The following is a 26,392-nucleotide window of genomic DNA, read 5'->3' on the forward strand; positions in this document are numbered from 1 at the left end:
TTTGGCTCTGTTCAAGTTTTATTGTACCCCTTACTGCCTGGGGATGGCTCTGGTGGGCTGCAGCACCCTGCCGCTGCCCACCCCCAGCTCTGTCTAGTGGCCCGAGGGGAGGCGGGAGGGGAGGCAGAAGGAAGGGGCTGGAGACAGATCATCAGCCCTCCTCCCACCCTGGGGTGGGGCCCTCTCTGTCTCCACAGAGCTGGCCCAAAGGCCACCAGTCCAGGCACCCCACAAATCCAAGGCACTGGGGCAGCCCTCACAGCCAATCCTCAGCCAGCTATGAGGCCAACATGTGCCCATTGACCAGCCGCCCCGCTGCCCGGCTCCGAGGGCCATCAGTGGGGACTGCATGGGGGCCTTGAGCTGCTCCATTCTTGAGCTGCGGAAGCTCCTCCCCTTCGCTTGAGGCCGACTCCTCCACATCACTGCGAATGTCCTTCTCCATCTAGGGAACAAGGAGTGGGCACAAGGCTCGGCTGGGGCTCCAGGGTGGCATACAGGAGCCCACCCTTGCTCGGCCCTACCTGGCCTTTCTTTATGAAGCTGTGGATCATACGAAGGATGAGGCAAGACCAGAACACATGCAGCAGCTGCAGTATCACCAGAAGCGAGTTGAAGAAGTAATAGCCGAAGAAGGGGCCCGAGTTGGCAATGGACTCGTAGTATGTGGTATAGAGGATCCTGGGGCAGGCAGGTAGGCAGGCAGGAGGGAGAAGCTCTAACTTGTGTGACCTTCCCTACTCCAGAACCTTTGATGGTTCCCCGTTGTCCCCAGGGCATTTAAATGCCCCCCCTCACTTGGTTGTGAGCAGGTCACACAAGTTTACCAACTGGCCTGTGCACAACCATGAGCCCCAAGGGAGCAGCACTTTGTATTCCCACTGCTCTGCTGGTGGTCTTTGCACACCTTTCCTTCTCTTCTCAGGCCCCTTCCCCCCACTTCCCGCCCCCCGTCCCCAGGCTTTCACCCACCGCCAAGGCTCCCCTTGACTGGCAAACACCAGGGGCTCCAGCATTGGGACTCTCTGTCCATACCTGGTCCCTGGATGACCCTGTCCAGTCTCATGGGGGCAAACACTGAATATTCATCTCTCTCCCAGTTGGTGTGCCCACTGTTTCCTCATGTCTTTTCTGGGGGTCCTTGGAGGCCCCTCAACCCCAACACAGCCAGAGCTGAACTCCTAATCCTGACATGACAACTCTGAGCTCATAACCATCTCATGACCCCGAGTCATCCCTGAGTCCACCCACTTCACCTGCGCTGGTCCGGTCCCATCATCGCTCACTTGGATCAGGGCAGTGGCCTTTGCCCTGGCTCCCAGGCTCCTGGGCCAGGATTGGGATGGGGGGTAGGGGTCAGGGTGTTGGTTCCGGGGCTCTCAACAGCTGTTCTCTCCGCAGCCACCAGAGGGTGCCTGTGAGCATCTGAGTCAGGTCCCCTCCCTCCTCTACTCAGAATCCTTCATTTCACTTGGGATAAAACCCGTCTTTCCCAGTGGCCCATAAGGCCCTGCACAACCTGTCTAGTCCCCTACCTGCCCTCACAACCTCCCTCTCGGTGTCTAGCTCACTCTGCTCCTGTCACATGGGCCTCCTTGCTGCTCAGGCCCAGTCCAGCCTCAGGGCTTCTGCCTGTGTTGTTCCCACTGCCTGGAGCGCTCTTCTGCTGTGGTCAGCACGGCCGCTCCCTCCCTCCCTCCCTCCAGTCTTCCTGCATGAGCGCTGCCAGTGACCCCCTGACCGTCCAACGACCCACACACTTCCGTGCCTGACTTTACTTTCTCTTTCTTGTCTACTGGTTTGCCTTCTTTATTTTTTCCCCCAAAGTCAGCTCCACGTGAGCAGAGATCTTTAGATTGCTCCCTCTGCGGGGAGAGGCTCAGCAAATACACTGGGCAGACTTGAGTGAGCTGGTGACAGACCCTGCCATCTGTTCCATGTTCCAGGCACACAGGGGATGAGGACTGAGCCCAGTGTTCGGTCTCTTTTGCCTCTGGCCCTTAGCACGTGCTGTGCCTGGGGCTGGGAACACAACACCCTTCTTTGTCTCCTCAGGGAAGTCTCCCTGCCAACACCCCCTGCTCCCTGGGTCTGGACGGGGGTGAGGCAGGCCTGGATCCCGGCTGCGCCCACCCACCTCCCCAGCCCCCCACTAGAGGTCTGACTCACTGGGTGGGGAAGAGCACGAGGCGAGTGTAGAAGAAGACCAAGGAGAAGATGAGGAAGAGAGTGTTGCACACTCGCCGCTGGTGCGTGTAGTTGAACATCTTACAGGCCTGGGGAGACAGCAGAGAGGACTCAGGCGGGTGGTAGGGAGGGGAGCCAGGTAGGAAGGGGTGAGGCCTCTTCTCAAGGAAAAGGTGCCGTGGGGCAGAGCCTTATCTCCAGGAACTGCCTAGAAAGGTACAGAGTGGGTCTCTGAGCGAGAAGCTTCAACTACCTGAAAGAGGGTGGGGCCTCACCTTCCAGGAATCTTAGGGGGTGGCCCTCACCTCCTAGGAAGACAAAGAGGGTCAGGGACACGATTCCTAGGAAGCCTGGATAGGGCGGGGTCTCCTCTCCCCGGAAAGCTGAGGGGGCGGGGCCTCACCTCACCGGAAGACTGAGGGGCAGGGCCCCATCTCCAGGGGCACCTGGGAGGGTGGGGAAGGACTGCTGAGAGGGGTGGGCTGGGCCCACCTCCAGCAGGTAGTCTGCGGAGTCATGCAGCAGCAGCACCAGAGAGCCAATGCGCAGCAGGTTTGCGCTGTAGGAGAAGGTGATGAGGATGATGGTCACGAGGTGGTGCGCCACCTGTTCCTTGAAATCCTACGAGAGACAGTGGGTGACCCTGGGACAAGGCTGGGTGGCCAGAGGGCCCTCTAGGGGACTGGTTGGCACCATGCTTCCTGCCTGAGGTACCAGAGGGTCTCCAGGTCGGGGGAGGCCATCCCTCCAACTGAGCTGGATCCCGATTCCCCCAGGACTTTGCTTCCCCAGCGGGAATCTTGGCCGGCCCTCACCTTGCGCCTGATGTCGAAGGGCAATGTCATCAGCAGTGAGATGTAGAAACTCAGCTCGAGGAGGTACCAACAGTACAGGGCTGGCTTCAGGGGCTGAGACAGGGTGAGTGGGACAGGGTTAGCTGAGGGAGAACTCCCTCAGGGCCCTCCCCAATTTGCTCAAAACCAGGACCCTTGAATCCCAATAATCGAAGAGGTGTGAGATCCGTATCCCTGGAGATAACCAAGGGCACCTCCTGCTCCAAGTTTCCTGCCTCCTAGCCCCTCTGCATTCTGCAGGGGAGGCAGAAATAGACAGACAGGCTTGGAGGGGGAGCATACTGTCGTGTCCAGGTGTGGTTCTGCTGCCTTTGGCCACAGGGACTCTGACTACCCCAATCCCCTCTCCAGCCCCCAGGCACCCCTGCCACTCACCTGGTTTGGGTAATTGTCCCAGCACATTGCTGGCCTCCACAGCCATGACTCCTGGGAGGTGGGGAAGGGGGCGGGTGGGGGTGGGGAGAGACACACACACAGACGTCTGAAGCTGCCCAAAGATCAGACCCCAGCTCACCACCCAGGCCTGGGACCTCCTTGGCCCTTGAGATGCTGCTGTCACTCAGCTCTGATCTTTTTTTCTTTTTAAAAAAATACTTTTACTGACTTTTAGAGACAAGAGGGGGAAGAGAAAGAGAAACATTGATGTGAAAGTGGAACATGGGGTTGGCTGGCTGCTTCCTGCACACACACCTCCTGCAGGGAATTGAGCCTGCAACCTAGGCATGTGCCCTGACCGGAGTCAAACCAACAAACCCTTGGTGCATGGAACGATGCCCAACCAATGAGCAACCCCAGCCAGGCTACTCAGCTCTGACCTTTCCCACCTGGCTACCTCTCCGCTCTCACTCTAAGCCAGGGCCTCACTCACTGCCGGAGCCCAGCCCCAACCACAGTAGGTCCCAACAGGCTCCTGTTGAGGGAACATCTACCATGATGTGAGCCAAGTTCTCCCTCCCTCTCCTGTGCACAAGCCTTCCCCACTGCTCACACCCCTCCACACCCCCTCACCCCCAAGCCAGGCCCAGTGCACAGTAGGTGCTTGTGGGACAGGTGGAGGGACAGGAAGCAGTCAGAACACTCACGTGGTAGAGGACGGAGAGGCCACCAATGAAGGAGCACAGATAGAAGAGAAACCTCCAGCTGCAGACAGACAGGAAGCCCCTGAGGCAGCTGCTGACACAGCAGACCCTCCCCCTCCCCCAAACCCCCCAAGCCCTACCCCGGGCTGACCTGGCTTCACAGAACTTCTTGGTCAGGCAAGGCCGGTCCTGGTTTCGGCGTTTTCGGAACCAGCGTTGGGTCTGCCGAAGCGTGAGGCCACACTGCGTGGCCAGGACAGCCATCCGAGGCTGGGAAAGGGGTGATGGGGGCCAGGGTCAGAGAGATGGCGTCCCATTCCTGTCCCAGGAAAGGTGGGACCCAGCTTTGCTACTCCCTCCCCTGCAGCTCCAGACCTCACCTGTGGGGCTGTCTACCTATGGAGATAGGGGAGTTGTGGGGTATGGGGTAGGGCCCCCCAAACAGTCAGGCCTATGAGAACCCAGCCCTGCTCACAGGACAGGCAGATGACGGATGGGGACTGGGATTAAGGAAGGGGCTGGGGTATGAGAGCAGCTCTCCACAGAGGTTTTCCTGTACCCCTCCCTATAGAAGAGAGCGTTCTCAGCCCTACTCCAGGCGGGCAGTTAAGACCTAGTCCTGACCCCTACGTGCAGAGGGGGGCTGGGGTCACAAGGCTCTCTATTCTGCAGGAGCTGAACCCCCTCCTCCCCCCAGGGTAGGAAGACCTCTCCCTTCCCTCTTCCCCCTCAGGACCCAGCCCAGACCCTGTCCAGGGGGCAGCTATGCCATGGGCAGGAACTGAGGAAGAGTCATGACTGCAGAACCCCCAGAACAGTCAGCCCTTCCACTCTTCCCCAGAATAAGAGAGAAACTCCCCTCCCCTCACCCTCTCCAGGCCCAGGAGCTGCCCACTGGTCAGCTGAGCTCACTGATAAGGGACCGGATGGAGTGGGAGTAGGTGAGGCACTGGGGTGGGGGGGCGGGCGGGGCTGCCCTGGGCTTTCTGTCCCCAAGAAGTGGGCTACATACCATTCCTAGCCCCATCCACACTGCAGCCACACAGGCAGATGGAGACGGAAGAGGGTATCAGGAGTCCTCACCTTGTCGGGTCTCCATCCTTCCATGAGGAAGTGTTTCTCCAGTGTGGCGTTGGGTTCTACTGGCCTCCTGGCCTGATGCCGCACACCCAGCCACCGGCTCAAGGGCAGGCCGATGAGTCTGGGTGCAGGGGACACAGGGCTTGTCAGTCCAGGTGAGAAGGGATATACATGCTACAGGCAGGGAAACTGAGGCTCAGAAGGGGCAGGTCATACCCTGGGACCCTGGAGGATAGCTTGGCTGCTGCATTAAACTGAACATAAGAAAAGTAGCTGGACTGGTCTTCAGAATTGGGGTGTGGTCAATTTTGGGGGTACCAAATCACCTTCATTCAATCTAACCCCAAACCAGGGGTCAGAGTCCCCTCACTGCCTGTCTCATGGTGGCCTCATCCTGGTCTGGCCCCCACCAGGCTGGGGCTATCCCCCCTCTCCCACTCCAGGGTGGACACTTGGAGGAGCTGGACTCTCATCAATCATCACATTGCCCACAAAGGGGCTCCTAAGCCAGGAGTCGGGACTGAATTTCATACCTATCATTCTAATATCGAGGCTTTATTGAGGAAACAGGCTCAGAGCAGCCCTGCAAGGGCTGACATGTGCTGAGTGCTTACGATCTGCCAAGCACATGCACTTAACCCTATTGTCGTCATCCTCTGTCCTGATGGACAAAGGCTCAGAGAGGTTGGAAATGTGCCGAAGTGACACAGTGGGTGGAACACCTGGAATTCAAATCCAGGGCTCACCTTCCCTTACTGAAGGGGAGAAGCCTGCCTCCCCCCCACTCCCACTGCCCTTTGGCAGCAATTGACGCCTTTGGGACCGGGATAACACTTTCACCTCAGTTGGGGCCCTCAGTTAAATATGCAAACCTCCCTTGGGGTCCAGTAGCGAACCTGGGCACACCCCTCTGGCACTTCCCACCCCTGTGGGAAAGCAGACCACCCATCAAGGACTGGCTAATTGTGCCTCCCAGAATCCCTCAGGTGAAGCCTCAGTCTCCACTGGCCAACCCACTGTGTGACCTCAAGCAGGTCACCTGACCTCTCTGTGCCTCCATTTCTTCTGTAAGATGGGGATGATAATAATAGTACCACCTCTCAGGGCTGCATTGAGGGCAAAGTGGGTTAAGACACAACTGCTTAGAGCAGCGGTTGGCACAGAGTAAGTGCTCAAAGGGTGCCTGTAAGATAAATGCATCAGTGGGTCCCCCGTGTCCAAGAAGCCCGTATCCAGGAAGCTCCTTATGCGTAGAAGAGAGAAAGCGAGATGCAGGATGCCTCCATGTCCCTGTGGTCAGGGCTAGACAGAGGTGGAGACCAGAGTGGCTCAAGGGAGTTAGGGCTCTGTGGTGGGAGGGGCAGGGCAGACTTCCTTGGGACCCAGCCTTAAAGGAACTGCAAAGGGGTGTGTGCAAACCAGGAATGGGTGTGAGAAGTGGAGGAAGTGCATGTGGAGAAAGGGGAGAGAGGGACCATCCCCTGGCAAGGCAGGTCTAGTTGTGATCACAGCACTGGTCACACGGGAAAGGGCGGGACTACCTGGGACAGGGGGAGGGAGCCCAGGAGAAGGACACCCAGGGAAAGAGGAAGAAACCCAATTCTGAGCAGCGTCTGGGTCATCTGAGAAATGACTGAAAATCTACAGGGTTTGGCAACCGGGAGGGGCTAGTGCCGGCTGCAGGAGACTGGGGGTGAGTGGAGGGAATCCCAAAGGGGAGGCCAGGGGAGGCCCACGCTCCTTCCTTTGGCTAAAAAGGGGAGTAGGGGGAGGGGTGATAGAAGGAGCAATGGGGAACCAGAGAGAAGTGGTCAGGGTGAGGGACTGGCTTGCCTACAGAGGAAGAGGAGGAGGGAGTGGACAGGAGTTTCTCTGACTGACTGGCCTCTGCAGACGTGTCCTTGGTCAGCAAGTTGGGCATATGCCCACCCGTTTTCTGAAGATGCTGGCATAGCCAGACTAGAGCTGCAGTCAGTGTTGCGACAAAACAGCCATCAGAGACCAGAAGAAACGTGGTGGCAGCTAGGGGCAGGATGGAGTAAGGGGCAATTTGGTTCAAAGCCAGAGACACTTCAGGACAAAGCCCCGCACAGGGTGGTAGCACAGGACCACAAGACACTCACCTCTCGAAGGCGAAGCGCATGACTACCAGGACCAGTGCCAGGGGCAAGGCTGCCAGCAAGTCCTGGGGGTGGGCATAGACCAGGCCATCCCGGTCCTCTAGGTCAGCCCATGAGTTATTGGGAGGTAGCCAGAAGCGGTCCTGCCACAGCCACTCGTTCAGACTAGACCACATCCTGCGGACAGACGGTAGGTTAGGGGGAGCTCACCGGTAGGGTGGGTGAAGCTGGAAGGCCCATCACCCGGCCCTCACGCCCCCAGCACCTGCAGTCCGGAGTTTATTACAGCCAGTGTTAGGAGAAACTTGGTCTGTGCGTCTTCAGACAAATGACTCGATCTCTCTGAACCTCAAGTTCATCTGTAAAACAGGGACAGTAATACCCACCTCTCAGCTGGGCCTGGTTAGGTACACAAAGTGCTCAGCCTGGCGCCTCCTGACCTTTAACAACACGGCTCATGACAGCAGTTATTATTCTGCACTTGACAGACAAGACGATGATGGCCAGAAGTTAAGGAAGTAGGGTCACGACCTCATGCTGTCAAATGCCCGGAAAAGTGGTTTTGGATGCAGCCCAAACACCAAAAATTTAAGGAAATCTGTAAGTCCCTCGCTGGCTTCCCTTCCCAATGTGGACTGCCCATGAGGTATGAATGTCACTGTCTCATTCGCTATCCCAAACCACGGTGGCAGCTGGGTGAGAGAACCAACAGCAAGACCGAGCTTCCTGGGTAACGGAGCAGTAACTAAGGTGAGTCAGCTTTCCACCAGGGGCTATCACGGGACCAGCCCCATCTGCAAACCCCGCCATCTTGAATAGCTCACAGTTTCTCCCTTTCTCAAGATCCTCCTGCCTCCCTCTTGTAAGGACCCCTGAGGTTACTTTGGGACCCATAGGGAGTCCAGGGTCATCTCTCATCTCAAGGTTAGCCTGTTAGTAACCTTAATTCCTTCTGCAAACTTACTCCCCTTTGCTATGTGAGGTAACATGCTCCCAGGTCTAGGGATTAGGACATGGACATCTTCAAGGGGTGCTGTTCTGCCAGCCACATAGCCGGCCATCAGGAGAGTGGTGGCTCTTAGGGACAGGTAGTGACCGGAGGGGCCTGCAGAGGGCTGGAAGGTTCAGCCCTCAGTTAAGAAAATTCACTGAGCTGTGCGTGTATGATGTCGGCCCTTTTCTCTGTGCAAATGAAAACACTTGTATTTAAAAAGTCCATACAGTTCTGCCCACCTGGCGTGGCTCAATGGTTGAGAGTCAACCTATGAACCAGGAGGTCATGGTTTGATTTCCAGCCAGGGCACATGCCCAGGTTGCGGGTTTGATCCCCAGTAGGGGGTGTATGGGAGGCAGCCAGTCAATGATTCTCTCTCATCATTGATGTTTCTATCTTTTTCTCCCTATCCCTTCATCTCTGAAATAAAAAATTATATATACACTAAAGGCCCGGTGCACAAAAATTTGTGCACTCGGGAGGGTCCCTCAGCCTGGCCTGTGCCCTCTTGCAGTCTGGGACCCCTCGGGGGGATGACCACCTGCTGGCTTAGGCCTGCTCCCTGGGGGATTGGGTCTAAGCTGGCAGTCAGACATCCCTCTAGCAGCCAGGGAGCCCTCGGGGGATGTCCACTTGCCAGCAGGGAGCAGGCCTAGCTGCAATCGGACATCCTTAGCACTGCTGAGGAGGCAGGAGAGGCTCCCACCACCACCGCTGCACTGGCAGCCATCAGCCTGGCTTCTGGCTGAGCAGAGCTTGCCCTATGGGAGCACACTGACCACCAGGGGGCAGCTCCTGCATTGAGCGTCTGCCCCTGGTGGCCAGTGTGTGTCATAGTGACCAGTGATTCCCAGTCGATCTGCTGGTAGGGTCAATTTGCATATTACCCCTTTATTATATAGGATAGAGGCCTGGTGCATGGGTGGGGGCCAGCTGGTTTGCCCTGAAGGGTGTCCCAGATCAGGGTGGGGGTCCTGCTGGGGTGCCTGGCCAGCCTGGGTGAGGGGCTAAGGGCCGTTTTCAGACTGGCCACACCCCCTTCAGGGAGTGGGGGGGGGGGGGGTGTGGTCCTGCTGGGGTGCCTGGCCAGCCTGGGTGAGGGGCTGATGGCTGTTTGCAGGCTGGCCAAGCCCCCTAACAGGGACCCTCACCCCATGAGGGTGTGACCATCCTGGGTGAGGGGCTGATGGCTGTTTGCAGGCTGGCCACAGCCCCCAGCCACCCAAGCTCCCAGTGGAGGCTGGCTGGAAGCCGGTCTCTGGTATTTATTTATCTTCTATAATTGAAACTTTGTTGCCTTGAGCGGAGGCCTCAGCCGGTCAGGGCAGGCAGGAAGCTTGGCTTCCTCCATCGCCAGGGCAACCAAGCCTCCAGCTTGTTCTAGCTCCGTGGCTGCCGGCCGCCATTTTGGTTGGGTTAATTTGCATATAGTTGCTCTGATTGGCTGGTGGATGTGGCTTGGGTGTAGCGAAAGTACGGTCAATTAGCGTCTTTGTCTTTTATTAGTGTAGATATATTTAAAAAGTCTACAAATCTGATTTTAGGTCTGACATGTGGGTTTTCTACCCCCACCAGCAAGCAAATCTGATACCACCTAACTGGAGACAATGTCAGATCCCACAGGTATGGACTCTGTCCTGCAAGACTGCCTCTCCTGACTTCACCTGGGCTTCTGACTGACAAGGGACTACATATCAGAGGTTGCCACCATCCCATTCTCGGGTTTGATGTATTTGCTAGAATGGCTCACAGAACTCGGAGAGACAGTTTACTTGCTAGATCACTGGTTTGTAAAGGATATAGCTCAGGAGCAGCCAGATGGAAGAGATGTGTGGGGCCAGGTATGGGGAAAGGGCACAGAGTTCCATGCCCCCTCCAGGCATCACCACCCCCAAATCTCCATGTGTTCACAGCCTGGAAGCTCTCTGAACCCTGTCCTATTTTTTTTTTTTTAATGGAATCTTTACTACACAGGCATGATTGATTAACTCATTGGCTATTGGTGATTGATTTAACCTTTAGCCTCTCTCCCCTCCTGGGAGGTCCTGGGGTGGGACTGACACATAGTTGGGTCCCCTGACAACCAGCCCCCATCCTTAGGTGACTAAGGGGCTTTCCAAAAGTCACCTCGTTAACATAATAAGATAACTTTATCCATGTCAATTCCCACAGTGTTAGGAGCTCTGTGCCAGGACTGGTGACAAAGACCAAATTTGTATTTATTATTATTAATCACAGTCTCACAAGTGAAATACAGAAAAAATAAAAATTCTTAAGAGACTGAGGAAATGAGTGAACCAGGATGGGTGAGAGGATTTGGGAGTAGTTGGGTTCAGTGCGAAGACAAGCTGGGTAGGGGTGGGAGAAGGCCAGGCAGGACTCATGAGTGTGTGGCCGATGTTTAAATCTATGGGCATGGATGGAATTGCACGTGTGTGAGACGGGGTGTGGATAAGGAGCAGCCCCGACCACACCGAGGCACCCAGCATTCAGTCTTCAGCGAGGGATTAGCAGTGACCACTGCCACTGGACACTCTGGTGGGGGAGGGGTGCCAGAAGGCAGTAGCCTGGGAAACAACCAAGGATGTGGGGCACTGACTAGTTTATTTTTTTACTATTATTTTTTAGAATTACCTTCCTGAAACTTGCATTTTATTTATTATTTTTTTATTTTTAATATATTTTTTATTTCAGAGAGGAAGGGAGAGGGAGAGTGAGAAACATCAATGATGAGAATCAATGGTTGGCTGCCTCCTGCACGACCCCTACTGGGGATCGAGCCCACAACCTGGGCATGGAATCGAACCACGACTTCCTGGTTCATAGGTCGATGCTCAGTCACTGAGCCACACCACTGGGCGCAGTGACAGTTGCGACCCACGAGCCTCAGATAATCCAGACAGGACAGACAGACGGAAAGGCACCTGCAAGGACTTTTGTCCAGGTCAGGGGTCCTCAAACTTTTTAAACAGGGGGCCAGTTCACTGTCCCTCAGACCGTTGGAGGGCCGGACTATAGTTTAAAAAAAAACTATGAACAAATTCCTATGCACACTGCACATATCTTATTTTGAAGTAAAAAAACAAAACGGAACATATACAATATTTGTATTTGCATGTGGCCCGCGGGCTGTAGTTTGAGGACCCCTGGTCCAGGTGGTTGATCTCTAGCAAAGAAACCATCTTCACTAGCAGGAAAGCTGGCTGATCCCATGTACCCACTGGGGCACAGGGCACACGCCCTTCCTGGACTTCCTGGCCTCACACATCCACCGCAGGACATCTCCAGCCTCTTCCTCAGGAGCTGTCACAACCATCCGATAAGACACCCCCCACCAAGAGCAGATGGGAGTGGGCTAGGAGTCCAGGTCCCTAGCCCCATGTTCTTCCCCCACCCAAGGGGGCCAGATGGGGTCCACTGAAGCCAGGGTGCTTCAGAGATAAGGGAAAGCACACAACAAGGGCATCTCATAACCTCAGGCCTCTGCTGATGTGTGCAGCCTCAAAGTCCACCACTCACTGCCTGACCCTTTGCTCCCATCACACTGTAAAATTCCACACACCCAGCTTTACAAATGCTGCCCTCTGCCTGGAAGGCCCATAGAATGTTTATTGCCCCAGGCTGGGTGCTGAGGACATAAAATGGTGGGGAAAGAGGGCAAGGTCTCTGTCCTTGCAGGTTGTTTAGTTGTCACTTCCTCCTGGAGGCACCGCCCGACTACCCCAACCTTGGATCCACTTAAAGAACCTCGCCAAGCCCTGCCTGGCTCACTGTGGTGTTGGGAGCTAGCCAGGCAGTCTTTCAGAGGCGGTGAGAGGTGAAGAAGGAGAACCAGCCTTAAACCCATCCCCTCAGGTGAAGCAGGCCCAGCCCTTTCTGGCCCCAGAGTCATTTTGAAAAAGTACGTTCCAAACCAGAGAGCCCTCCAAGGTGGCTTCATACCCTACCCTGACTGCAGAGGTCTTGGCCCTGGAAGTCCTACCTCTCTCTAACCTCAATGTCTGTCGTCCCCCCACCCCCCTCCCTCACCCTCTCGATAAAGAAGAGACATCAGTTTGGGAAGAGAACAGGGTCCGGAGCCCAGCAAAGTGGCCAAGTCCCAGGTCCAATGCTCCCAGTCCAGGGGCCTCCATTTCTTCACCCACCTTTGGTGGGTCAGGTGCCTGACACACAGGGTGGGCTCAGGGGCGGCTGTGAACAAGCATCTATAGTGAGCAAGGCCTGAACTTCTCTTTCACTCCCGATCCCCCGCCAGATGCCCTCTTCCCCAAGGACGGGAGGAAGTGGGGTTCTGGGTGGCACTCCTCCTCAGTCTTCACCTTTCCTCTTTTGGACGCCTGCACTGTGACCCTCTGCCTCCTTGGGCATCCGCTACCCTGTCTGAGAAATGCGTACAGTCAGGTCTCCTGCTTTACCACACACCCTGCATGCCCGTATTGCCACACACTGCGCTCCTGCCTCACCCATTTCCTCGGGCTACTGACCTGGCTGCTCTATGCCTCCATTTCCTCATCTATAAAATGGAGTAACCACAGGCCCTTCCACATGAGGTAGCTGGAAAGACACCAGGAGAGGAGTGGGCACAATTGTCAGCAGTAGAGAGGGGTGGGCTGGAGAATGTTCTGGAAAGGAGGGGTGGCAGGTTCTAGGTGGTTCTTCCAGAACAGGCTCTGACCTTAAAGCTGTACCTAATGAACTCAGGCTGGGCTCAGCCAGGGCCACAGAGGGGTCATTTGGAGAATGACCATGTGGGTGGCGGGGCCAGCCTGAGCCTTCATCTCCATCACCATCAGTCCGGCTGCATTTTGAAGCCTCTTTGGCCTTATTCCCAGCCCTGCCTCTGCCACCTGGAGCTAGACTCTGATAATCCTTCTTAGTGGCTAAAAATATCCCCAGATTGGGGGACGGGGAGAGAGATTAGGGCTTGCGCTGACATGAGGAGGGGGCAGGAGAGCAGAGGATCCCTGGTCTGCCTCAGGGGTCTGAAAGACCTCGCCTGGTCCTATTATTCCCCTGAACCCTCAAATGTCCCACCAGAGCAGGACTGTGCACACAAGTTTGTCTTATTTTCAATCTGACTGGAAATAGGACCAGCCTGAGTTTTCTAATTGAAATAGGAAATCAATTCAGACTCCAGATATCCAGGTCCAGCCCAGGGAAAGACAGACACACGACAGACAGACACAGACACGCACACACACACAATCACCCAGCCCCTATAGCCTGGCCTGCTGCCTGGAGTCACCTGACTCCTGCAGCTGGAGGCCCTGGCAAAGAACACATGATGTGCTAAGTGGGGATTGTTTGTCGATAACTACAGTTGCCCCTGTACTGGGCCCTGGCTGTGCCCTCCAGATGGCCCTGGCTCCCCGACTCTGGACCTCTCTGAACAGGGTGCCCGAGGGGTGCTAATAACCAATGATGCAGCCAGTCCAGGCGACACTACCATATTGCTCCCTGCAAAGATCTAAAGAAGGGCCCCCAAGTCCAGGGTTCTACATTGCCCCAGCCTATTTTATTTTTAAAAAATATTTTTATTGCCTTTTAGAGAGAGAGGAAGGGAGAAGGAGAAAGGGAAACATGGATGTGTGAGTAGAACATCTATCAGCTGCATCCTACACGCCCCCTACCGGGGATTGAGCCCACAACCTGAGCAAAACCTTTCGGTGCCCAGAATGATGCCCAACCAACTGAGCGACACCAGCCAGGGCTGCCTTCATCCATCATTCTTCTCAGCTCACCCATCACCTCCTCAGAGAAGCCTTCTCAGGCTACCAACAAAGCTACGTTATTAGTCCATCTCTTTACCCTGTTTCGTTCCTTTAGCCCCGTCATCTCAGTTGATCTGTTTTTTTATTCACTTGTTTGTCTGCCTCAATACAAGGCATAAGCCTCATGAAGGCATGGATGTTGTTTTAGTCACTGCATTTTCCTCAGAAAGGGCCTGGCACATTAGGTACCATCTAATGAGTAGATGAATGAGTGGATAGAACAGACACATTGACAAGTGGGTGGACATGAAGACTTCAGGTCAGGTGGTCAAACTTCCTAGAAAAATATGCCACTTTCTATAACAGGCAAGGTCAGCTTGATCCCCACTAAGCAGGTGTACTGTCTCCCTATAAACTGGGAAGCCTGAGGCTCAAAGCCAGAAGCTACTAGAAATAGGTCACCCAGCCAGCAAAGGAGGAAGCCAGGGTTGGAAACTCCCTCAGGGGGATCAGGACTCACAGGACCCTGTGGAGGCCTCTACAGTCCTGCTTCTGCTTATCAAGGTTTCTTGGCAAGCTCGGGGGCCTGGGTGAGCTGAGTCAGGTACCCTGGTATCCCCAGCCCACTAGCCACCCTTCATGACCTCATCCATCCCACCCACACCCCTGGTGGCCCCCCACCCCCCCAATCAAACAACCAACAGTGGGACCATAAAGTTGCTGCTCTACAGCTGCCTGGCAGCCCTGCTCTCCTAGCACTGCTCCCTCCCTCCAACAGCTCCATTCCAGTACCCCACCCCCCAACAACACCCAGGTCCTAGGATGCTCAAGAGCTTCCCCTGGTGTTCCTGCCTCCAGGGTCTTTATGAGCCTTTTGCCAGAAATGCCTCCACCCCTTTCACTGGGCCAGTTCCTGCTAGCCTTTCAAGACCCCGATCAGATTAACTTCCCTTCTCTGCCCTTCCCACTCTCAGCAGAACCCCCTCCTCAAGCCTTTTCTTTCTTTCTTTCTTTCTTTCTTTCTTTCTTTCTTTCTTTCTTTCTTTCTTTCTTTCTTTCTTTTTTCTTCTCTCTCTCTCTCTCTCTCTCTCTCTCTCTCTCTCTCTCTCTCTCTCTCTTTCTTTCTTTCTTTTTTTCAATCCTCACCTGAGGATATTTTCCCATTGATTTTTAGAGAGAGTGGCGGAGAGAGGGAAAGACGAGAGAAACCTCGATGTGAGAAAACCACTTGATTGCCTCCTGTACAAGCCCCAATTAGGGCCCAGGCCAGGGAGGAGCCGGCGACTGAGGTACGTGCCCTTGACCGGAATCAAACCCCGGCCCGGACCTTTGGGTCCACAGGCCGATGCTCTAGCCACTGAGCCAAACCCACTAGGGCAGCGGTTCTCAGCCTGTGGGTCGCGACCCCTTTGGGGGTTGAACAACCCTTTCACAGAGGTCGCCTAAGACCATCGGAAAACACATATATAATTACATATTGTTTTTGTGATTAATCACTATGCTTTAATTATGTTCAATTTGTAACAATGAAAATACATCCTGCATATCAGATATTCACATTACGATTCATAACAGTAGCAAAATTACAGTTATGAAGTAGCAACGAAAATAATTTTATGGTTGGGGGTCACCACAACATGAGGAACTGTATTAAAGGGCCGCGGCATTAGGAAGGTTGAGAACCACTGCACTAGGGCCTCAAGCCTTTCTTAAGAGCTGTGTTTTGGCCCTGGCCAGACCCCATGGAGCTTAGAGAGCTAGGTAGCTCTGAGTCTCCCTCAACAGTGAGCAACAGGGAAAGAGACGTCTGGGGTCCCCAGCATCACCTAGTGTGGGTATGTGTTGGAGGTCAGTCAGGGAGCTTTCAAGGACTGAGGGAGGATCAGGTCTCTGGAGGTTTGAGGGGGGAAATGAGCAGTCCCCAGCCTCAAAGGCAGGCAGAGGTGGGGCAGCAGGATCTGATGGATACCTGCCCAGGGTTGGGTCAGGAATACAGGTGAGGGTATAAGGCAGCCCTATAGGACTACAATTAAAATAACAACATAGCTTCATTGAGGTATCATTGACATGTAAGAAATGGCATGTTTAAAGCATGTGATCCAATGTATTTTGACATATACGCACAACCATGAAATCATCACTTCAATCAAGATATTGAATACAACTGACCCTTAAACAATACGGGTTTGATCTACGTTGGTCCACACTATATGCAGATTTTTCAAATCTTGTAAACAGATGACAAGCTTACATATTGATAAACATATAGAGTACTAAAAATGCATTCTCTTCTTAATGATTTTCTTCATAACATTATCTTTTAGTTAGTTTAGTTTACTGTAAAAACACAGTATGCATTTGTCGACTGTTTATGTTATCAGAAAGATTTCCAGTCAATAGTAGGCTATTAGTAGTTAAGTTTTGGGGAAGTCAAAAGTTAAAGACAGCCATAGCTGGTTTGGCTCAATGCAGCGGTTCTCAACCTGTGGGTTGCGACCCCTTTGGCGGTTGAATGACCCTTTCACAAGGGTCGCCTAAGACAATCCTGCATATCAGATATTTACATTACAATTCATAACAGTAGCAACATTACAGTTATGAAGTAGCAATGAAAATAATTTTATGGTTGGGTCACAACGTGAGGAACTGTATTTAAAGGGCCAGAAGATTGAGAATCACTGGGATAGAGCATCAGCCTGTGGATGGAAGGATCCCAGGTTCAATTCCTGTCAAGGGCACATGGCCGGGTTGCAGGCTTGATCCCCAGTAGGGGGCATGCAGGAGGCATCTGATCAATGATTCTCATCATTGATGTTTCTGTCTCTCTCTCCCTCTCCCCCATTCCTCTCTGAAATCAATTTATATATATATATAAAAGACATATTGTCAAATGGGGTTAGGGTCCCTGACTCTGTATTGTTCAAGGGTCACCATCACTTCCTAAGTTTCCTTGTGCCCCTTCAGAGGCCTCCGTCCTGCCCTTCCAGTGAAAAATGGAAGGAACTTTGATGTCCAACATTTGGGAATCAGGAGCCTCAGCATTCCACACGATGAAATATTAGGTATGCGTTTAAAAGAGGGAAGAGACATGGATGAACCTTGAGGACATTATGAACCTTGAGGACAATACGCCAATCACAAAACGACAAATACTACAGGACACCATACAGGAGGTCCTTAGGGGAATCAAAGCAATGGGAAGTTATTGTTTAATGTGATAAGAGTTTCAGTTTTGCAAGATAAAAAAGTTGTGGAGATAGGTTGCATAACAATGTGAACATCTCAACAATACTGAACTGTGCACTTAAACATGGCCAAGATGGTCAATTTTTGTTATATTTTTTTTACCACAATTAAAAACATTTTGTAATTTAAAAAAATTATCAAGGGAGGGGGAAAGAAGAGGACAAGCTATGTTCACTGACTTGGGAGGATCATCGAACTAAAAAAATAAAAGCAGAGACACACTGATGGCCTGACACGTAGATTATGAAATGGACAACCACCAAGACTTCTGCTTCTGGTAACAGTGGCGTTAGCCACATCAGACCAGTCAGTCCTCTTAGAGATGACAAATGCTGGACTAAATATTAAAAAGCAACGATAGCAAGTCCTCAAATAACGTCATTTCAGTATAATGTTGATGAAATGCTGTAGGAACTTAACTCTGTTTACATCAATTAGGCTTTGGTAAATTGGCTTTGGTATTCGTCATTTCACTTAAAGTCACAGAACCGATCAATGTTAAGTGAGGACTTACTGTACCCGAATGCTCTGGTGCTGCAATGTCCAATGTGGGAGCCACTAGCCTTAATATGTGACTATTTACATTTCAATTAATTAAAATTAAAAATTAAATATAATTTAAAATTCAGTTCCTCAGTTGCACCAGAAACATGTCTACTCCATGGGCAGTGCAAACGGAACATTCTCATTGTGCACACAATCCTACTGAGCAGCACTGCTCACCATTAACGGAGAAGGTGGATGGGAGTCCATACCTGGAACAAGGGAACAGTATGGGATGAGTTTCCTATTTTTTATTGTTATTTACTGGAAATAGAAACTGGCTTGAAAAATGAGAAGACAGAGCCCACAGAGACCATGACAGCTCAACAACAGATGGAATATGTAAAAAAAATGAGACAAAAAAAAAAAAAAGCAGCTCCAGGTTCTATACAAAAACTGTAAAACCTGAACCATACATGTACCGGGCAGACTCCAACCAGCTCAACTGAGGCTAAAAAGAAAGGGTGAAATTTCACCTGTCACCACCGTGTCAAAACAGACTTTGGAGCTTGAATCCAGATAGGTTAATTGCCTGATAAAATTAAAAAAAAAAAAATCAATGGTCTTCAGAGGAACAACAGAATCCAGAGTCTCAGCAACATATCTTTCACAATGTCCAGAATACAATCCAAAATCCTTGCCACATGAAGAAACAGGAAAACATGATCCATACTCAAGAAAGAAGAAAATCAACGGGGACTGACCCTGAGGTAACCCAGATGTTGTAATGAGCAAATAAGGACTTCGAAGCAGCTATTATACTTAGTATAGTCAAGGATGTGAAGAAAAATGACCTCCTAATGAATGAGCAAATAAGACACCTCAGCAGAGAAGCAGAAACTATAAAAATGAACCAACAGAAATTCTAAAACTGAAAAATACAATATTTGAAATAAAGTTGCGTGTGGGCTTTTAGCTCTGTCACACTCAAGTCGACCCCACCCACTGAACATGCTTTCTTTCCCCTGAGGCTTCTTGGCCAAGATCCCACCTTCCCCCCCAGACCCCTCCACACCCCGGACACTCAGCTACTCAACGAGTCCTGCAATTGTACCCATGTCCCTAGTCACTGTTGAGGAAGTCCCTGCTCTGCTGAGGCCTCATCTCTCCATCGCAATCACCGTGGCCTCTGCCCAGCTCTCCCTGACTAGGGTTTTGCCTCGGCCACCACCCTCCATCAGCATCCACGCCATCCTTCTACCATGCATACCAGACCCCCCTCAGCTTTAAACCCTGTAAGTGCTCCCACCGACCTGGCTTTATGCACTCAGGCACATCTTTAGGCCTTTGCATGAATGAATGTAGTTCTTCTAGTTGCCAAAGTCGTCATTCTGAATTTTGAAACTGTTGCCTTTTTTACACCACAAAATTCACATGACTCTATAGGAGTACTCAGATTGGTGGAGTAGTATGGGTTCCCATCTCCCCCACCAATAATGCCCTCCCTTTCTGCCCACCAAATCCCTCTGGTTCTTCAAGAATGTTCTACATACACACTTCTTCTAGGAAGCCTGCCAGATGCCCTCACACTGGGCTAGGGGCCCTTACCGTGGCTTCTCCTACCACCTTTCTCAGAAATTTTGGGGCAACTCTGTCTCTTCCCCAGTAGCCTGGTGATGGGGCCTGACCTCTCCATGTCCCCAGCACCTGACACAGGACAGGTGCCCAGAAGCTGGCCACCAAAGACTGAAAGAAAAAAGGCTAAGCTGAGACGCTGATTGGTTGCAGACACCCGGGCCTTGGAACGCAACTTAGCTCGTCTCAATCCTCCCCACTTCTCCCATCCCTGCCCCACCTGTGTGATTACACACCCACCAATCTCCTTCCAAAGGCTCACTTTTTCTCCCTAATTCCATTTGTTTTTAGAGAGAGTGGAGAGGGAGAGGGGAGAGACACATCGATTGGTTGCCTCCCACACACTCTGACTGGGATAGGGGGTTGAACCCGCAACCCAGGCACGTGCTCTTGACCGGAAATTGAACCTGCAACCCTTTGGTTCATGGCCTGATGCTCTAACCACTGAGTACACCAGCCAGGGCCCCAAAGGGTCACTTTTTTCTTCAAGTACATTCATTTTCAGATTGCCCCCCACACGCTAAGAGAAAGCCAGCCGTAGTGTCATGTGCAGACAGTGGGCATAAAACATAGTGAAAACATGATGACATTCATTCCTGGCCAAATTCTGAAGGTCCTGAGGCATAGTTTTTATACCTATTTCTAAAATTTTAATGGGCTATGCTCACTTGAGTCCTGGATGAATATGGTTGACCCAGGTGAACAGTTACAGCCCTTCTGTCTCACTCCTGTCTCAATGCAGACGTCACTGCAAGCATCTCTCTTATTGCATCAATACTCTTCCTGTATCCCTGGAGAATGTTCTGGAAACCCTGAACCTTCAGAGCCAGCTTTAAATCCAGGAACAACTCAGGCCGCAAGGAAGAGGTCTTTTTCTGTGTTACTGAGATAAGGCTCTTAGATCCAATAAACACATACTACTTCTCCAATCTGAATACTTCTATAGAGTCATGTGAATTTTGTGGTGTGAAAAAGGGCAAGTTTCAAAATTCAGAATGGCTACTTTGGCAACGAGAAGAACTACACTGAGGAGGCATGTGTGTGAGCAGCCTGACCCCTCCTCCAAGAACCACCATATGATCTTGAGAAAACCTGGCACTCCACAGTGGAGGGGAAATTGGACTTGATCATCAGAAATAAGCCATTTGGAAAATGGTACTGCTATCTCACATCCTAAAGGCCCATGGCATCTGTCCTGGAAAATGGTCTATGAAACGTTTCCTTTGTATCCGAAAGCAAAAGATAAACAATCTATGAAGAGAAAACAACAACATATATATGACCTCCTCAGAGAGGCTCAGACCACCTAAAGTAACCCCCTCTACTCTCAACACATGTCTTGAAAATCCTAGGACTATGTGGGAATGTTATTATTAAGTGTCCTCTCCCTGGTCTGACTTGCCCCCAGCTTTTTCCAATCTCCAGCCAGGAACCCAGAGAGCTACAGCAGGTGTCCAGTGCCAGGAGTTTCTGTAGTGTGTATTTTGCAGATGGGGAAACTGAGACACAGGCTGGAAAGTGGAAAGCTGGGATTTGAATCTAAGCCCACCTGTCTCCAGAGCCTGACACCCTACGCACCCTCCCCCGAGTCCCTCCCCTTCCAAGCCAAGCCTCTCAGGAGGTACCTGGGAGGCCTGTCATCCTTTCACAAACATGTATTGGGTGCGGACTGTGTGCCAGGTGCTGGCTGTACACTGGGGGGCCAGCAGGGTACTGACTACCACAGGATTCCCACCACATCCAGAACCTCAGCTCTAAAGGGTGGGAGTGGAGATGGCAAACAACATATATTTTATTAATTTGTTTCATGATGTCAGGTAGTAGAGAGAAAAATAAGGAAGGAAAAAGGACCAGGAGTTGATCAGTAAGGGCTGCAATTTTAAACAGGAAGGTCAGGAAGGCCAGGAAGGCCTCTCTGACAAGATATTTGAACGAAAGAGGCGAGGAAGGAAGCCACGGGGACAGAACATTCTAGGCAGCTAGAACAGCTTGTGCAAAGGCCCTGAGTGATGGGGCTGGAACAGAGGAGAGAAGGGGAAGAGGCGAGGTGAGGGTAGGGAAGTGACAGCCAATATCTAAGCAATATCTCAGACGGAGAAATGAGACTCAGAGGCAGACATCTCCAGAGCTTGTCCTGCCTGCTCTCTCCTGTCACTCAAGCTCCCTGTACCCTGCCATCTCAATAGTTTAGCCTGACCTCCTTGCCCCAACTGTGGTACCATGGCACCTGCCAGGATCACTGCCATGGCTGAGCCAGGGCCCAAGGGAGCTGCTCTTAGGTGCACCCATCCCCATTTTGGAGGGTGATGGGGGTGGTGGAGGGAATAGTCCCAACCATGGTGTGTCTTGGCTCCGATTAAGGTTCCAGGGTCCACGTGTCCAAAGCCTCTGAAGCCGGAGGGGTTTGGGGAATATCTGGGTGAGGGATGGGAGTGTGGAGGGTCACCAGGCCCAGATGACCAGGCCTTTCATAGGGTCTGTGTGTGAGTGTGGGTTGAGGGGGGGAGGGGTGCCTTTTTCCTCAACCTGGAAAGGGAGTGACTGGGCTGGTGGCAGGGCCATCCTCAGGGCCTGCCTCGGTTTTTGCTGCTTGTCCTCAAGGCGCAGTCAGACCCCAGCCTGTCATCCCTGTGTCCCTTAGGGCTCCGATCACCTTTTTGAGAGCATCCTACCTTAACACCCAGCTCTGAGCCCTGTACAACCCGCCTGGCCTGTAGGCCAGCCACCAGTGCCGGCGCCCCAGCCCCCCACGTCCCCCATCATTACCCTCCCCTGGCTACTTTCCTCCACTCCCTCTAGCCCCTCCAGGGTCTCCCAGGTCAGCTGAGCCCCACAAGTGCAGGGAGAAGGGGGTGGGCTTCCCTCCTGTCAGTCCCCTCAGCCTTCAGGGTTCCAGGACTTCAGAGCAGAATGACCAGTGCACACAAGGGACAAAGTACCAAAGCAATACCCCCTCCCTGCAAACCGCAAAGCAGTTCTGGAGCAAGGACACTCCAGGGTCTGCTGTTGCACCCGAGAGCCTGTCTCTTCATCTGCTCCACTCTCCCCCTCGCTCACTCCGCTCCGGCCACACCAGCCCCCTCACTACCTCTAACATGCCAGGCCTGGTCCTGCCTCGGAACTTTGACCATGCTGGTCCCTCTGCCTGAATGCTCTTCCTTCAGATGCCCACCCATCCCCAATCTGACTGGCTCCTTCTCATCCTTCAGGTCTCTTCTTATCATCTTCCTCCTTCCATCCTCCCAGAACATCAGTTCCATGGGAGGGGGGAGATTTTACTTTGTTCACTACTAGTCTCCACTGTCTCCCAGTGCAGGGACTTTCGAAGTATAGGCTGAATGAAGGTGGAAGGGAGATAAAGCCAGGCATGGCTGGCAGGGGACCCGTACTCAGATACACATACTAGGACTTGGGCCAAAATATGGTTTTGAAAGCCCAGGAGGGCGGGGAGAAAGCCAAACTCCTGCTGGTTCAGTGCGGGGAACTGGTGTGAGGGCATCATATAACAAGGGTATAAAATCAAGATAGGGAGGAGCAAGGCCTCCTCTTTGCCACTGCGGCCAGAGACAAATTGGGTCTGAGGTGCAGATACAGGTGCAGCTTCAAGGGTGGCAATAAAAAGCCCATTCTGAAAGGCTTCGGGGGGGGGGGGGGGGCGGGGGGGTAGAAAAGGCAAACAAATAAGGGAGTAAGACCCTGCCAAGGGAGGGATTAGAAGCAGGGGATTGAGAAACATGGCTTCGTCCTTTAAAAAATTTTTTTTTTTAGTGATTTCAGAGAGAGGAAGGGAGAGAGAGAGAGAGAAACAGCAATGATGAAATCACTAATCGGCTGCCTCCCACACGCCCCCACTGGATCCAGCCAGAAAACCCGGTACGTGCCCTAACCGGGAATCCAACTGTGAACTACTCAATGCTCAACCACTGAGCCACACCGGCCGGCTCGTTCTCCTTTTTGAAGCCCTTGCTCCTTCGGCTTTATTTTTTAAATATATTTTTATTGATTTCAGAGAAGAAGGGAGAGAGATAGATAGATAGATAGATAGATAGAAACATCAGTGATGAGAGAGAATCATTGATTGGCTGCCTGCTGCAGGCCCCTACTGAGGATCGAGCCCGCACCCCGGGCATGTGCCCACAGGCTGACGCTCTATCCACTGAGCCAAACCAGCGAGGGCTCCTTTGGCTTTTGACTTGTCACCCACTCCTGGTTTCCTTCCACCCTCTCTCCAAATTCCACCCCCCCACCCAAGGTGGGTATGTGTCCCAAGCTCCAGGCTTGCTTCTCCAAAGCCTGCCCTGCACCCAGCCGCACCTCACCTCCACCTGGACCGCCAGTAGCACCACAGAAACAGATTGCTAACTTGTACCTGAACCTGCTTCCCACGCAGCAGCTTCTGCATCCTATCCAACTGCAAATCTGCCCTGGACCCACCCACTTACTTCTCACACAGCCACGCTTCCACCTGGTCCAGCTCCATCATGATCTGGACCAGTGCAGCGTGCCTGCCTCCATGCTGGCTCCTGCAAGCAGCAACTCCCATGTACCCTGCAGTTCCTCCCCTCCACAACTTAGCTCACTGGTCTCTGCCCATTAACTCTTCTTTTTTTTTCTCTCCCTCTTCCCATTAACTCTTAATCATCCTTACTAATGAGTCCAACAGCCACCTCCTCCAAGAAGCCTTTCCTGACCCCTCCCCAGGCTGAATCAGCTCACTCCTCTGGTCCCCTACCCCCAGGCATTCTATTTTATCAGATGCTTATGGCCTATGAGCTGGACAATGTGCTCATCTCTGAAGTGATGATTGTTATTATTCCCATTTTGCAAGGAAGAAACTGAAGCACAAAGGAAGTGAAGTCACTAGCCTGAGGGCATTGACCTCAAACTGGCAGGACCTGGTCTGTGGCAACTTCCAGACAACCACAGCAGGAAAGGGGACAGCCTGCAATGCCTGGATAAGAGAGAACCTTGCCTCGCCACCCCATGCCTGCTTTCCTGTGGGTGTCCCAGGGGTAGTGGGAGGTGGGAGGAGTGAACCAAGGCCTGCTCCCCCATCCCCCCACCCCCACCAACTACAGTCATCCTAGCAGCTCCTGTGCCAGTGTTCACTCCATGCCAGGCACTGGGCCAACTAAACACTTTGCATGCCTGACTCAATCTGCAAATGGCCCTGGGTCTGGAGATGGGTGCAGTTACGAACTCGAACTCCCATTTCTCGGAACAAGAAATGGAGGCTCATAGGGCTGTGAACTCCCACTGGCACTGGAGTCTTCCCCATCTCCACCTAGTCAGGAGGCTGCCACTGGGATGGCCAAGCCCTTTCCTAGCCAAGGCTTCCTTTGACCTCCGACACTCCCAGGGATAGGAACTGCTGACCCATTTTGCAGATGGGCAAACTGAAGCTCAGAAACTTTCCCTGTGGCCAAAAGGCCAGTTCAAGGACCAAGGCTCCCAGCTTATTTTCACTGCCTCTTCCCTCTCCACTAAGACGTCTTTGCTGGGAGCTAGGAGGGCAGGCAAGGAAGGTCCTGAGAGCCTCCTCCCTGCAGTCTGGCCAGGCCTGTGGGACCCAGGTGTGCTGAGTAAGGCTCTAGGGCACTCACTGGTTTATTCACAGCAGCTGCTCTTGGAAGGGGACTGAGTTGAGGTGGGGATGCAAGGAGCTTCAAAGACAGCCCCATCCTCCAGAATTTCTAACTCAGATGATCGATCCCATGCAACAGATCCAGGCCGCCTCCATGGGGCCAGCTGGGGCTCAGTTGCTTGGGACCTTGCCTGGGCTCTCCCATCAGGTGGCATTCTCATAGGTTTTGCAAATCAGCCTTGGCCAAAACAGGCCCCTCCTCCACCCCCCACACACGTTTTTCCCTCAGTTTCCCTATCCCTGCCATGAAAGGCCCCTCCACACTCCCAGCTGCCCAAGCCAGCAATCTCCTCTGGGCACTTTCCTTCATGCCCCACTTCTGAGCAGGGAGGAGATAATGATGTTCAGACAAAATTAACCCCCAATTCACCTAGTTTCCACCACCCCTGCCAGCCCGGCCGCAAGCAGCAGCCTCCTCCCCTCTGTTCTGCCCACAGCAGCTGCTGGATCTTCTTAAGACTACCGCACCCACTTTGTTCTAAGCCTTCTGGGGACCCCACAGGCTTGAAAATGGAAACCACACACTCCTGCCACCCATCTTCGAGGCCCGGGCCAACCTCTCCCACTTCCAATCCCCGCGCTTCAGCCACGCTGGCTCTGTTCCGCCCTGCAGACACACCAGGCTGGGCCCTACCTCTGAATCTTGCCGTTTCCTGGGCCTAAGAAGCCCTCGTGGCTGGTTACTCCGGCCCGGACGGTACCTGCTCCGAGAAGCCCTCCCTGACTTGACTTACCCCATCGCCTGATGCGTAGTCTTCCCCGCACTCAGCAGGGGCTGGAACGGTCGGTTTCTGTTTACGCGGCTCCTAGCAGCCTCTGCGGCCCCGGCTGCACCCCCAACTCGGGCACGTCGGGGGCACCCGGGAGTCGCTCCGGATGGGTTCGCGGGTGAGGGACCGACACTCGCGCAGCGCTCCCCGCGTCCACAGCGATTCCCTGGCGTCACGGTGCCAGGCTGCCCCAGTCCTTCCCGCCCGCGTCGCAGCCGCATCCCCGGGAGCGCGCGGCGCCGGGGCCCTCCAGGGAGCAGGGCTCTCTCGGGGAGGCAGCCCGGGCCTGGGACCAGATGGGAAGCCCCAAGAGGCCGTCCGGGCAGGGCGCTGGGGGGCCGAACTGAGTCACGTGGGGGCCGGGCCGGGGCCGCCATGGCTGTGGAGGAGGGGCGGGCGCTGGCCGCGAGGGTGGCGTTTGGGACGGCGTTCTGGGCGCGGGAGGTTCGCTTACCTGGGGGGCGGGCGGCCGAGCTCACCGGGTTGGGGTCTGCACGCCAAACAGAGAAACACGCAGGGAGCACCAGGTAGCCGGACTCGGCACGGCGCCGGCTGGGGCCGCGGGAAAAGGCTGGAGGGGGTGCGGGGC

General features: G+C 53.3%; 1 protein-coding gene across 7 annotated transcripts; it reads right to left on the minus strand.

Moving 5' to 3' along the window:
- CERS4 (ceramide synthase 4) lies at positions 1-26,392 on the minus strand. 7 transcript variants are annotated; one of them, XM_036315368.1, is made up of 12 exons: positions 26,258-26,392; positions 7,586-7,679; positions 7,324-7,497; positions 5,204-5,321; positions 4,272-4,390; positions 4,124-4,181; positions 3,417-3,467; positions 3,003-3,095; positions 2,680-2,808; positions 2,170-2,276; positions 525-681; positions 132-445 (listed from the first exon to the last, which is right to left on the minus strand). In XM_036315368.1, exons 3-12 carry the CDS (start codon positions 7,494-7,496, stop codon positions 278-280), a joined length of 1,173 nt encoding a protein of 390 aa, XP_036171261.1. In that variant the 5' UTR covers position 7,497; positions 7,586-7,679; positions 26,258-26,392; the 3' UTR covers positions 132-277. The 7 variants fall into 7 exon arrangements, 6 of the variants coding, with proteins under 6 accessions (XP_036171259.1, XP_036171260.1, XP_036171262.1 ...); XR_004968465.1 differs by having other exon boundaries at positions 303-445; positions 2,591-2,808; XM_036315366.1 differs by lacking the exon at positions 525-681 and having other exon boundaries at positions 1-445.

The sequence above is a fragment of the Myotis myotis genome, unplaced genomic scaffold (genome assembly GCF_014108235.1).
Source record: "Myotis myotis isolate mMyoMyo1 unplaced genomic scaffold, mMyoMyo1.p scaffold_m19_p_6, whole genome shotgun sequence".
Classification (NCBI taxonomy): Eukaryota; Metazoa; Chordata; class Mammalia; order Chiroptera; family Vespertilionidae; genus Myotis; species Myotis myotis.

Coding starts and splice junctions, on each gene's coding strand:
- CERS4 (XM_036315366.1), bottom strand. CDS start 7,496: ATGTGGTCTAGTCTGAACGAGTGGCTGTGGCAGGACCGCTTCTGGCTA. Junction 5,322..7,323: donor ATGCGCTTCGCCTTCGAGAG/GTGAGTGTCTTG, acceptor CCCTGCACCCAG/ACTCATCGGCCTGCCCTTGA. Junction 2,277..2,679: donor CCGCAGACTACCTGCTGGAG/GTGGGCCCAGCC, acceptor CTGTCTCCCCAG/GCCTGTAAGATGTTCAACTA.